The following is a 14,316-nucleotide window of genomic DNA, read 5'->3' as shown; positions in this document are numbered from 1 at the left end:
CACGACTTATTTGCAGGAAGGAAAATGAATGGTTGCAGAACATAAGGTGTGATGAACTGCATTTTTATTTAAGTGACAAAGTGAATATCTACAAGTGTGAGATATGAGTAAAATCCAATTTGTGCATAATACAAGAACATACACTAACGGATAGTGATTTTTAGGTGAGACTGGATAGCAGAGTCCATCACAACTATCTATTTTTTCATATATGGGACACACGCGCACGCACACACACACACACTTAAAGAAATAAAGCAAAACAATAGAAATAGACTGTAATATGTTTTTTCAGTGGTAGCTACCTATACTCTTTTATGTTATATGTTTATTTCTCCAGACAGCATTAATCCGGGTTAATATATATTTTTATGCAAGATACTAAAGATGCTCTGCATATCATGACCAACATTCAGAATCTGTTGTAGACAACCTTTCAATAACAGTGCTAAGTTATGAGTTTTCTATCTTGTGGCCCTTTCACTGTAGAAATGTGAATCCACTATAGTTTTTGACACTGGGATTACCTGAAGGACCAGATCTAACATTAGCATACGCATTTCTCGATGGGTATGCTTCTGTCAAGAATGGCTTCCTTCAATTTTAGCCCACTTTAGATGATGCAAAACATTTGGTTTTAAAATGAGCTACAACCAATTCTGAATCTTTACTGGTGATAGAAATTTTTTATTCTCTTCCACATCCTTTGAAATGTTTTGAAACACAAACTTTGAATAAAAATTTAAATGTATTCTGGCCACAGTTCAGTCTGCAAAAGCCTGTATAGAAAAATTAAATTATGAATGTCATATATATCACTTTAAACAATCTTTTAATTAGTTATGTATTTCAATTCAATTTGAAAATTATTTAAAAATATAAATCAGTTTTTTATAATAAATTTATAATCATGAAATATTGAAATAATTATATTTAAAAATAGATTTGAAATATTAAGAAGGTAGCACATGTAAATTACATTTTAAAGGATATAACTTACATATTAAAAGGCACGTAAATACAAGATGAAGCAGCTGTCAGCTAGGTTTTCTCACCTTGACAGTGTGGACTTCTCCATCAGAGTGAGTTCCCTCTGTGGATGAAGACTTCTCAGGCAGATGGTGTGCCCCTGTGTGGCGCTGCTCCTGTACAGAAGCCAAGCTGGCGAGCAGGAAACAAAAAATAACCAGCTGCAAAACTCAGTAGTAACTAAGAGAGTACTTTGTACAGTTTGTGAGAGAGTGAGGCTGTCAAAACAAAATGCCTGGTGGGTGCCCGTGGCCTGCAGCTAGAGGTGCTCAAACATCTGTGTGAAGGCGGCGTGCAGAAGCCAAGCTGCCAAGAGGGAAAGAAACAACCCATTGGCAAATGGGAGAGGCTCCTGGCATTTTAATAGTTAGAGGAAGTGTAATTTATTTCTACAGCACAAGCACCACATGGGCCAAGATACTGATTTTCTGCATAACTGAATTAATATTGGACTGTTAGCAAAACTCATAAATAGCAAAAATAGCTAATTTAATAAATATCTTATATATGTATATATATATATATATTTATATATTCACTACAAAAGTGGTAAGCATTTAAAAGAGCCATTCTACTTAACAGCCATTCAGAATGCCAACTTTTGAATAATTGTATTATATATTACTCTTGAAAGTAAATATAATACAGTGATTCACATTTATATAACAGCAGATCAAATTCAAGCAGAATGCAAAATTTGTCATGCATGCTCATGACAAGATCTGAATTTAAAATTCAGTCAGCTATCATATTGTCCAAGACTTTTTGCATGAAAAAGCTAAAACAATATGATTTTGTTGTTTATTTTATCCACTTCTAACAGCATCAGGCATTACATTCATGTGCATTAAATACTATGAAACTAATCACAATAACTTGATCTATTTTAAATAAATATCAGCCAAAACATGCATTAAACAGCTAAAAATTGTATACAGACATGCAAAAATATGAAAAGAAGATGAAGTTTTGTATATAAATATTTATGTAAAAACAAGAATGTTCAGTACTGTTTATAAGTAGTTATTACTAATGACATGATAGTTTCCAAGCATTCAAGAATTTATTTATTTATGACTGTCAATTACAATTTTGTATCAAGACATGTAATGAAATGCAAAATGGGTTTCTGATGTTCTGCTATAACTATGAATCAGTGACATGTATATTCTGATTTATAATCATTAACTAGCTTTTAAAAAAAAAATAATTCAAATTACCATATTTTGTGGTCAATAAGATGTATCCACATTTCAGAAGGAAAATTTTGGGAAAAATATTTTATTGCATATAGCATTATTTGAAGCACAAACAAAAGTGCTTACTAAACAAAATGTCAGTGTAAAATAAAGCTTTTACTCATTGTATAATGCTAAAAAAATGTATCGTCACTACTGATATTATAGTTTGAACTTTCACTTTCTTTAAATGATTCCATATTTCTTGAAAGTTATGAAAACTGTCTCGTGTTTCACTCATGAGACAGTTTCCACAATTTCCATTACTTTTTTTCCTTGGTTGCTTTGTTCATCCTGTTGGAGTCAAATCATGGTTTCATGTCTTCATCCATTTTGCCCATTTCTGTGTGAATACTTTTAAGGGAATGTTTATCGAGATGTCCAACAATTGTAGTTGGCTAACACTGTTTAATTCAGTAAAGATTCTTATTTTTTTTTTTTTTGCCGCCTCTGCTACATGTGATTTGAAATGGTCACAATAAAAGAGCTTGCTTTCTTAGAGTGCTTCATGGATATATTTGACACAATCTCTAGTCATGTCTAAAGATAAAGACATCACTACACACCTGGTAAACCTTCCATAAGATGCAGGAAATTTTAGACAAAATTTCCAGGAAAAAAAGTATCTTATGGTCTGGAAAATATGATAGTTATCAATAAATATGTTGCATATTATGACTATCTGAGGTCTACTGATAATGAATGGAACACAAATTTTATAGTATGTTTTTTCCTTGTATCAAACCACTAATATACTATGGAATACTAACTGCCTTCTATTTGTGTTTGAACTGCAAATGTTCAAAGACTGTCTAAAATTTATCAATGGGGAGGGGGAAAGACCACAGAGTGGCAAAACTCTCATTACAATGGCAGGTCATATCCCCACTGTATACCAAAACCATTTAAAAAAACAATATTTGGAAGAAAAAAAAGCAACAGGATATGAGATTCTTTATAACAAAATTTAAGAACATTTTCCTAAAATGAAAACTCAAGAATATTACTGGCTTAATTTTAATTTGCATCAAATCCAAAATATTAACTCTGGATATGTAAGGAAATAAGAACCTTTCAACCTTTACCAAATTTCAATGAAGAGTCTGGATGTGGTACGCCTAGGCTACTGAATATTCTGTCACCACACGAGTTATGATGAAGGGCCTGGGAAAACTTATCTATGTGAATAAGATGGAACTGTACAAAAAACATTTGTTTTTGATATAATCTGTTGTTAACTCAATGTACAGTTCCTACTTTAATTTAAAAAAGTAAGTAGTCATAATCTTACCAAAAAAAAAGTTTGATCTTCATGTAGCTTTGTTATAGCAGTTGCTGAGGGTTCTCTGAAATCAACATGTATGTGTTGAGTATCTCTGCAAAGCATGTTATAGCAAGTGGTTTGTGTGTTTGATGATATGTTTGTATTGTATTGACTGGCCTCTTAGCAAAGAGGCCAGTCATACAACAACCAGTCAGCAAAAGTCATCTGGAAATCTGATGGCATCCTCTGTCCTTGATCATTCTGGGTCTCTTGCTACAACCCTATGGCCTTTCAGGGACAGAACACTACAAATTAGCATCATCGCGGCACAGAATATAGAGGGGTTTCTTAAATGTCAAAAAAAAAAAAAAAGTAGAAATCTGTAGATCAAAACTATTGGGTGAATGATTAAATTCCTTGAAACTTAATTATCTTGAATAGAACCTTGAACTTTCTGTAAAGCCTCAACTGGAGTACTGCTGAGGAGAAGGAAAACTCTATTCATCGATTTTCTTTGGTGGTCTCACTTAAAGATATTATTATTTTATTAGATAAAAGAAGAAATATTCACATCTTTTGTAAAATATTTTACACCAGATGTCCACATTCATGTATGTTAATCAAGAATTCTAGGAGTACTGACAACTGTAACCAACATTATATTGTGTAAATCATTTGAGATGGTGAGTTTGTGAACTATCAACTCTACATGTATTGCTTTTGCCATGGGTTTCCAGTTTTTTTTTTTTTTTATCTCAGTCACAATTCTTGAAAGGCATACTTCAGGATTTGCTAAAATTATATTCACATTTTTCTTAGAAAGCAGTTTTATTCTTCTGTCACGTATGTGATAAACCATTTAATTTAACCCAAATGTTTTGAAACTGTTGAATTTAGAAGACCAGGATCATCCCTGATTGAATTATTTTGCTCAAAATTTTACTTGAAAGTATGAAGGTTTTTTTTTTTTTTTTTAAGTTAGTTGTTGGTGCATCGGCTTCTATGGCCATAATGCACCTCCAAGATTTTTGCAGTACTCTGATCCAAGCCCGAGGCGGGATTCAAACCCGCGACCTTTGGGCTAGCCCGGTTGGCTAGGTATGAAGGTGAAAGCTCTCATAAATGGTTTCCATCCTTTCATAATCTTTTTTTTTTTTGTCAAAGTTGGAAATCCAATGATACTAGCAGGGGTGGCCCAGTATCACCTATTCTGTCAAAAATTTGACAGAATAGGTGATACCAATTTCATCAAATCCATCTTATATGCAACCTCACTTACATCCATATGTGATTATAATAATATTATTGACTGGAAACCTTTCCTAATATTTTTTGATATACACAGGAATTTGTAACAGCTTGTGTCAATATTCAGATAGGTAAGTGGTATTTGATAACTGGAGACCAGTTATATCGTTGATATCAATTAGTGTAGCTGGTTTGCCATCCATCAGTTATTGCAAAGGTTTGTGTTTGATTCCTGTCACTCATGTCCTAACATTTTCTAGTTCATTTTAACACTGAGTTAGTCTCAGGTGGGGAATGCATAGCTTTTTTCCCTCTCAGCAATTTGAGATGATTTGCCTGTTTGTAGTAAATTTATCCAATTAAGTCATTGATTGTTTGTCATTGTGTGTACTGTAGGCCAATTCATTTACCAAGCATACAAAATTACAGACTGGATATAATTATAAAGTAATTTTAGGACTAACTGGCAGGGCTGTTAACAACAGTAAAGACAATATGCTACTGCAACAGGACCTAGATAAGTTGGGCAAATGGACTGAGAGGTGGCAATTGAAGCTTAACATTGACAATTGCAAAGTACTGCATATGGGTAGCATTAACCCAAGAAAAACATACCAACAGTGTGGTACTACACTCAGGGAAGTGGAGATGAAAATGATCTGAGGGTAATTGAGCAGTCACATATGAAGTTCGCTGAGCAGTGCAGATGGGCTGCCAGAGCAGGTCATGGAGTCTTGTCAATGATATATAGGAATTTTGCTAGCAAAGATAAGGAGGTGATTATCCCGTTGTACAAGGCAATGGTCAGGCCACACCTTGAGTACTGTGTACAGGTCTGGAGGCCTCATTTTAGGAAGGATTTAGAGTTGAGTTGCTAGAATGAGTATAAAGAAGGGCAACAAGATTGGTGAGGGGAAACAAAGGGTGCTCTTACCAAGAAAGGCTTAAGTTCTGCAAATTGCAGTGCCTGGAGACTAAGCACCTGTGAGGTGATCTGATTGAGGTGTATAAGGCCTTGAACGGATTGAGCAAGTTGATGGGATTCATCCTCTTGCTCAGATTACGAACCTGAGGAGGCATAGATTCAAATTGAGAAAAGGCAGTTGTAGAATAGATGTGCAGATGTTGTTGTTGTTGTTTAAGGGTTTTAAGACACAAGGGCATCAATGGCCAAGATGTGTCTTTCCAAGTTTTTAATGTAAATCAAACATTTTTTTCAGATTTGTTTATCAAATCTGATTTGCCGAATAAAATTAAATAATTCATCTATATTCGCAGAGTTGTCTAAGATCTGTTGAAGGGTAACTTGATTCTGGTTATTACATAAACTCTGAAAACAAAGGAATCTGGAATTCCTGAATCGAGGGCATACCAAAAGAATGTGTTTTACTGAAAGTTGAACTTGGCATTGAAAACAGAGTGGGGAATTTTTGTTTGTCAATAGATGAAAATGAGTAAGATGAGTATGTCCAATTCTCAGTCTGGCAAGTATTACTACTTCTCTGCGACTCTCTCTGATGCTTGAGTTCCATATTTCTGGATTAGGTTTTATTTCATGTAGTTTATTGTTGACTTCATTTTTCCATATTTGGGCCCATTCATTTTCACTTTCTCTAATAATGATTGGACTAAAATCAGTGTGTGGAACTAGCATTGTTCTTTTTGGCAGTTCTGATGCTGACTTAGCTGCAATGTCTGTTTTTTCATTGCCTTCTATTCTGCAGTGTCCTGGGATCCAGCAAAGAGTTATTTCAGAGTGTTTCTTTTGACAAAGGTTGATTAAAAACTCAATTTCTTGTAGAAGAGGGTGACGAGAATGTCGTTTACCCTGTATGGCTGAAATATCACTGAGTGAATCCGAGTATATTAAGACAGAGAGTGATGACTATTGACATATTTCACTTAATGCAAGCTGTATAGCATACAGTTCTGCAGTTAGAATGCTGCACTCAACTGGAAGGGATTTTGAAATTACATGCGAAGGGAACACGATTGCTGCACCTACATGTGATTGGGTTTTAGATCTATCCGTATAGATTATGAGTTTCCCAGTGTGTTGCGAAGTATAGTTGGCATGCAACTGTCGGATATTACATAGTGGAATGGTATTTTTTGGCCACTGAGCGAAGTAAAGATCAATGTTTATATGATGTCTATTCCATGGAGGTAAAGGCATATTTGCACTTTCCGCAATTTTATTGAGATCGAGTTTCCACTTTTTTATTACTTCTTGAAGACGAATTCCAGCAGGTCTGGGTTCATTAGGTTTGGATTCATAAAGTGTTGACCATAAAGGTTGGTTGAGATATACCCAACAGGGGTGAGTTGGAAAGCTTCTTATTTTGGCAGCGTATTGGCAGAGTAGGCGTTGTCTTCTAAGATAAAGCGGAGGGTCGTGTGCTTCTATATACAAGCTTTGAACTGGCGAGGTTCTGTAGGCGCCTAGTGCTGATCGAAGGGCACTGTGTTGAATGGTGTTCACAGACCGTAAGATGCTGTTTTTAGCTGATGCATATACTATTGCTCCATAGTCTAATCGTGACCGGATTAGAGCACGATATAAATTCAGCAATGACTGTCTGTCAGCACCCCAAGATGTTGAGGATACTGCACGAAGGATGTTTAGTTTCTGGAGGCACATAGTTCGTAGATAGGTTACATGTTTACGAAAATTTAATTTGGTGTCTAAATTCAGACCCAATAATCTTATGCAGTCTGTCATCGGTATTTCTCTGCCTTTCAGTTTTAATACAGGTTCCGGATGAAGCGATCGTAATTTACAGAAGTGTATTGCTGCTGTTTTCCCCTCGGTTAATTGATAGCCGTTGCTTTCTGTCCAAGTTTCAATTTTGTTTATTGCTATCTGTAGTTGTCTTTCAATGGTAGCCATGTTCGATGATTGACAGGAAATAGCAAGATCATCTGCATACATATAAACTTCAACCGTGGCTGGGATGTCTCTTATAATGCTACTGGTACGTAATGCAAAGAGTGTGGCACTTAAAATCGATCCCTGAGGTACTCCTTCTTCTTGTGTGTGAATTTTGGACAGCTCATTCTGGAATCTTACTTGAAAGTTCCTGAGGTGAAGAAAATTCTGAATGAATCTAGGCAGGTTACCTCTCAGTCCAAGTTTGTATAAGTCTTGGAGGATTCCATATCTCCAGGTTGTATCGAATGCTTTGGTAATATCGAACGTTATCATTACCATGTGCTGTTTCTTAAGAAAAGCATTTCGAATGTGAGCTTCAACCTTGATGTGGACATCAGTTGTACACCTGTCATGGCGGAAACCAAATTGATGGCATGATATAGCATCTTGATCTTCAACAATCCAGACACGTCTCTTATGAACCATCTTTTCTATTATCTTTCCTAAACAGCTTGTCAAAGATATAGGACGATAACTATTGGGGGTTGTTGTTTGTTTGTTATTTGGTTTTTAGGAGCATTAGCAACTAAGGCCATATTGCTCCGGGATATGCGGTGGTCATTCCCTGACCTTTCCGCATCCTCCGTATTTGGTGGTGACGGGCTCGAACCCCGGTCTAATCAAGAAGCTATTATTATTATTATTATTTGGTTTTTAGGAGCATTAGCAACTAAGGCCATATTGCTCCGGTGCGGTGGTCATTCCCTGACCTTTCCGCATGCTCCGTATTTGGTGGTGACGGGCTCGAACCCCCAGTCTAATCAAGAAGCGTGTGCTACGCACTGCTGCTCCTTCCCACCTGGCTACGGAGGCGCCAACTATTGGGGGAGGAAGCATCTTTCCCAGGTTTCGCTATGGCTATCACAACTGACTGATGCCATGTATCAGGATAAACATTCTCCTCAAAGATTCTGTTGTAAAATTTCAGTAGTGAAGATTTTGAGTTTGAGTTGAGGTGGCGAACCATTATGTAGAAAATGCCATCTGGTCCAGCAGAACTATTTCTAGAATTCTGGAGAGCTTCATTGAGTTCATTCATCATGAACGGAAGGTTATAAGAATAAGATTGTTTTGTAACATAGTTAATTTTATATTTTTCCATGGACATTTTTTGCGTCTAAATGAGTCTTCATAAGATTGAGATGATGAAGTGACTGCAAATGTTTCTGCTAAAGCCTCTGCAATATCAGTTGGAGAGGAAATATCTATTCCTTTCCAGGACAGGATTGGGGCTTTGGTCTGTTGATACTTTCCACTGAGGATACGGATCTTTCTCCAAATTATTCTGGGGTCAGTGTTTCTGGAGATGGTAGAACTGAATCGAATCCACGCATCCTGTTTAGCTTTTCTACGAATTCGACGTGCTTCAGCTTTCAGCCGTTTATAATATATAAGATTCTCCATTGTAGCATTTCGGCAAAAAATGTTCCAAGCTTTGTTTTGTTTCCTTTTGCAAGAAAGCAGTCCCTTGTCCACCAACTATTATACCTTTGTTTCGTAATGTTAACTTTAGGTATTGCACTGTCAGCAGCTCCAAGTAATTCTTCTACTATATGTCTAGTGGCATTATTAATTGATGCAGTAAGAATCAAATGGTTATCAAATTGCACTGTTTTCGAAAACTTCTCCCAGTTAGCTCGATGAAAATTCCACGTAATTCTTTGGTTAGATGTATAGTTTGTATCTGTCTGTATTTTGCAAATTATAGGAAAGTGATCACTATTGTGAAGGTCGGTTAATACTCTCCAATCAACACTAGGATACATGGACGAGGAACATATGGACAGATCTAGAGCAGAGCTAGAACCTGTAGGCAAGTGGATATAAGTATGCACACCGGTATTCAGTAGTATTAAGTGATGGTTATCAAGTAGAGTTTCGATCATCCTCCCTCTACGATCCATGTTCGGGGAACCCCACAAAGGATGATGAGCATTTAGATCACCTAGAAAGCATACAGGTTGGGGTAGTTGATTAAGTAAATTATCAAGTTCTGCAATGGAACATGAAACGTTTGGTGGAATATAAATGGAGACAAGAGTGAGATTAATCCCAAGAACAATACGAACGGCTACTGCTTCTAGATTAGTGGAAAGTTGAACGGGTTTCGATGGTACATTACTACGAACTAATATTGCTACTCCTCCTCTTGCTGGAGAATCAGAACATCTGTCACGTCTATATAGTGTATACCGTGAGAAGTGTGGGCTGTAATTTGATGATAAATAAGTTTCCTGTAGACAAATACATGCAGGATCATGCTGGTGCATTAGGTATTTTAATTCGTCAAGATTGCTTCTTAGTCCTCTACAATTCAATTGAATAATTTTCTGCATTACTTGGGTTTAGGTTAGATGGATTGGTCTGATCGTTTGTTTTTCCCTCGATCCTGTTTATATTTCTCTCATTTTGAAAAGACTGGGCGAGTAATATCCATCTCATCATCAGCATGAAGCATGAGAACAGCATCATCATTGTCTAATTTCTCATCGATTTCCATGGTTCGTTCAGTTGGTTTATTTTGTGTACGATGAACATCTTTCTCCTTTAATAATGTGCCTGAGTTTGGAACGTCTTCTTGTGGCTTGGATGGCTTTGTATTAGTAGAATTTGATGGACTCTTTGTCTTTGTTGCTGTTAGTGTCTCACCATCCGCAAGGATGGATCTAGCCCATTTAATAAGAGATAATTTAGGAGGAATAGTAATATAAGTCTGTGTAGAAAATTCTTTAGTGTTTTTGACTGCATTGGAATATGTTTTGGCAGGCATCACATTTAATATCTGTTTACGTGCCTCTTGGTAAGATACATTTTTCTCTACCTTGTACTTCATTATTTTCTTTCCCATTTTCCATAATTCGCAAATTCTAGAATATGCGGGGTGAGTACCCTGGCAATTGGGACACTTTGGCGTTGCTGTTGTACATTCAGTTTGGGAATGGTCTGATGAGCCACACAGGGGACAGATTGTCTTACACTGGCATGCTGTTTGAGAATGACCATACTTCTGGCATTTAAAGCATCTAAGTGGATTTGGTATATATGGTCGGATCTTACAGGAAAGGTAGCCAGCTTTTACTGATTCTGGTAGATTCGGACTGCTGAAGGTAAGGATAACATTTCTTGTGGGTGTAAGGACACCATCTTGTTTGGTCATAATTCTCTTAGCACCGACCACACGTTGTGCTTTAAGTTCTTCGGCAATTTCTTCCTCAGAAACATTAAGGAGGTCCCATTCCGAGATGACTCCTTTTGAGGTGTTTAAACTTCTGTGCGGGGTTACCGAAATGGGAAGGCCTCCGAAGGTCGTATGCTTCAGGAGTTGTCTAGAATGACTGGGATGGGAAGTCTCTATAAGAAGATCTCCTGAGCGAAGGTGTTTGACAATTTTGGGAGTACCTGCTACAGCCTATGCTTTTCTGCACAAGAAATGGCGATAAGCTACTAAGAGGTTTCGTTGATAAAGAGTGTAAAATTAGAAAAGCAGGTATGTCATGTGAAGAATCATCTTTTTTGATTCTTTTTGCTTGAGATGACTCAAGTTCATGCGAGCACGTAGGCTCTACAGTTGGTGATATTAATGGATCCATAATTGCTCCTTTTCGCCCTGAGTATTAGATTAATACTCAGACTACCAGCCCCGCCACGTGGAGGCAGGAGCGGTGCCACCAGTGACCAAGCGATACAAGATTAGTGGTTAGTTTGTTAGAGAAATGGGTTATATATATATATATATATATATAAAAAAGAAAGGTGTATTTCCTTCCTTGATACTAAGCTTAGTTCTTTATTTAGAAAAAGCCAAAATTAAATAACTTGAAATAAAGAAGGTTTTAACAATCTCTACAATCTGTCGCTTAGAGAAAAGACGCTTTCAAATCACTTTGGAAATATCGCTATGATCACTCGCTTGGCACTCTGGGCCAGATGTGCAGAAAGTTGCCTTTGGCTAGCAGGTAGTTGATTGCTGGAACAGACCTCCATTACTTGTTGTGGAAGGTGATAGCTTAAATAAATTTAAGGCTGAGCTAGACAGGCATTTGGAGTGAATGGATGTGTGAAATGGGAGCTTTTTTTTTTTGGCTGATGCTGCAAAAGCTTGGTTTCTTCCATTGTATGCCTCAGCTAATGCTAATGAGATCTTACTGTTTGGCTTTTGAGGTTGATTAGGCATGTCACTTGTGGAGATATCTTAACATCTTAATATGCTGTTTAAAAGTCGTGAAGTAGGAAATGATGTGTACAAATACTAAATTAAAAGTATTTTAGCTGGTTTTAAATGAAAGTTTAAGGTTCCTGTAGAAAAATTTTAATTATTCAAATTAAAAATTAATAAAAATTGATAATAAAGGGATTGGTTTGGTTTGGTTTGGTTTTGGTTTTATTGGCGCATTAGCTACTAAGGCTATAATGCGCCAAGGATAATAAAGGGAAAAAAAATAACTCACTCAAAGAGAGGTAGTTACTACAGAAACCAACACCATATGAAAATTAAGACCGTCCAGGCGTATAGATAACTTAAGTATTCAAATGAATGCAATACACCATTAAAAGAATTTATGCAGAAAACAAACTTTTGCACAGAAATAGGATGTAGCAAATAATGTAGAAAAGTGAAATAAGTCAGTGAAGGCTTAGTCTAGCACACTAAACCTTTAAAGACAAAATGGTTTCCAAAAGGTTTTAAAGCTCATTACAGAATATATAAAGAGAGATCTTTATCTCTAAACCTTGCCATATACCAGTTTGCCATCTCCCTGAAAACACATTTCAATATTTTCATTGAGACAGCAAACATAGTAATCCATTCTTACTTTGATAATAAAAATAAATAAATAAATAATAATAAAATCTTTGCAAAAGCAGTCTTATTTTGAGAAGAAACTAACTGGATTCTGTTAACATAATTCTTTGCTGATAACACTGGACACAAAAATTAGGGTCCTTGATAAAAATCCTGTAATTCTTCACTTATGCTAGTATGTATGAATTAAATAAACTTATTATTGGGGATGCTCACAATTCATAATATTCTGGATAGTTTGCTTTTTATGGCAAATATTATAAAATGATCAAAAATGGAAAATGTAGAAAAATTGGAATCCTTATCCAGTTTTCTCCAATTCTAATATCCAAGACATTCAGCTAAAACATTCAGAAATGGGCTTAGATAATTCTTATTTTATGCTTGTTTTCTTGTATATTTATATTTGTTGAATCAGATAATAAAGTAGTGCTCAGAAGATTACCATTAGCATTTTTGAGGCATATGATGCAAGAAAGCAAGTTTATACAGCATCAGCAAAAAAAAAAAAAAAAACACCTTTCCACTTCGCCCATTCATTCGCTCCAAATGTTTGTCTAGTTCTGCTTGAATTTATTTAAGCTGTCAACGTCTACAATGACAGATGGGAGTTTGTTCCAGCAATCAACCACCACCAGCTGGCTAAAGACAAATTTCTGCACATCTCTTCTACAACTGTCTTTTCTCAATTTGAATTTACGTCCCCTCAGATGATTAATCTGGGCAAGAGGAAGAATCCCATCAGCATTGAGCATGCTCAAACCATTCAAGGCCTTATACCATTCAATCAGATCACCTTGCAGGTGCCTAGTTTCCAGACACTGTAATTTGAAAAATTTAAGCCTTTCTTCATAAGAGCTACCCTTTGTTCCATTCACTAATCTTGTTACTCTTCTCTGTACTCATTCCAGCAACTCTACATCCTTCCTAAAATGTGGCCTCCAGACCTGTATACAGTACTCAGGGTGTGGCTTGACCAATGCCTTATACAAGGGGATAATCACATCCTTTTTCCCTGCTAGAAAAATTCCTGTATATCATTGACAAGACAACATGAGCTACTCTTGCAGACAACTTCATATCTAACTGCACAATTACCCCCAGGTCCTTTTCATTCTCTACCCCCATCAGTGTAGTACCATACAGTTGATATGTTACTCTGATACTGAAAAGTGGAATAATCCCTTCTTAAAAATGGCTTGTGCTATAAAGTTGCTATATACTGTATACTGAAGTTTAAATGTATTTAATATCAATTAGAATTTTCAAACCATTTTAATACAGAATATTCATATAAATAACTATTTTGATTAATGCCAGTGCAGCTCATTAAATTTCAAAGTGGAATAAAATCTGAAAAAACAATTAGTAAGGTTTCATTTTTAGTATTATGATAGATGAAATTAAATTGAACAAAGTATAAATGAAGAAAATTTCAGTGATAGATTGGCCCCTCCACATATGTATGAATAGAGTGGCTATAATTAAAGTTGATCTACTCGTTGCAGCTGAAGGAAAAAAAAAAAAAAAAACCTAACTAATGGAAAACCAAAGAAACTTGACAAGAGAGTAATGGTCCCAAGTACTAGCCTAATGGCAGGATTCAGCATTAATCTAAAAATGTAGCCAGTATTATACATGACTGATAGTATATTGCATCATTAGATCAGTCCTAAAATGAATAAAATTTTCAAACATCCACACATTATTGTTATTGGTTTTATGGGGCATCAGCTTCTTACTCCATATGTGTGTGTGTGTGTGTGTGTGTGTGTGTGTGTGTGTGTGTGTGTGTGTGTGT

The 14,316-nt window shown here is 36.0% G+C and overlaps 1 protein-coding gene across 1 annotated transcript in view; it reads right to left on the bottom strand.

Annotated features, from left to right (window-relative positions):
• LOC150079586 (uncharacterized) overlaps positions 1 to 14,316 on the bottom strand; it is a 1,000,533-nt gene that overhangs the window by 78,483 nt on the left and 907,734 nt on the right. The window contains exon 19 of the mRNA XM_090383129.1: positions 1,056 to 1,161. Coding sequence (XP_090239255.1) covers positions 1,056 to 1,161 — 106 coding nt within the window. The remainder of the gene's footprint in view (positions 1 to 1,055; positions 1,162 to 14,316) is intronic.

This window comes from Mastigoproctus giganteus, chromosome 10 (assembly GCF_048544385.1).
Source record: "Mastigoproctus giganteus isolate SK-2022 chromosome 10, ASM4854438v1, whole genome shotgun sequence".
Lineage (NCBI taxonomy): Eukaryota > Metazoa > Arthropoda > Arachnida > Uropygi > Thelyphonidae > Mastigoproctus > Mastigoproctus giganteus.
This window is presented reverse-complemented; position numbering and strand designations above follow the sequence as displayed.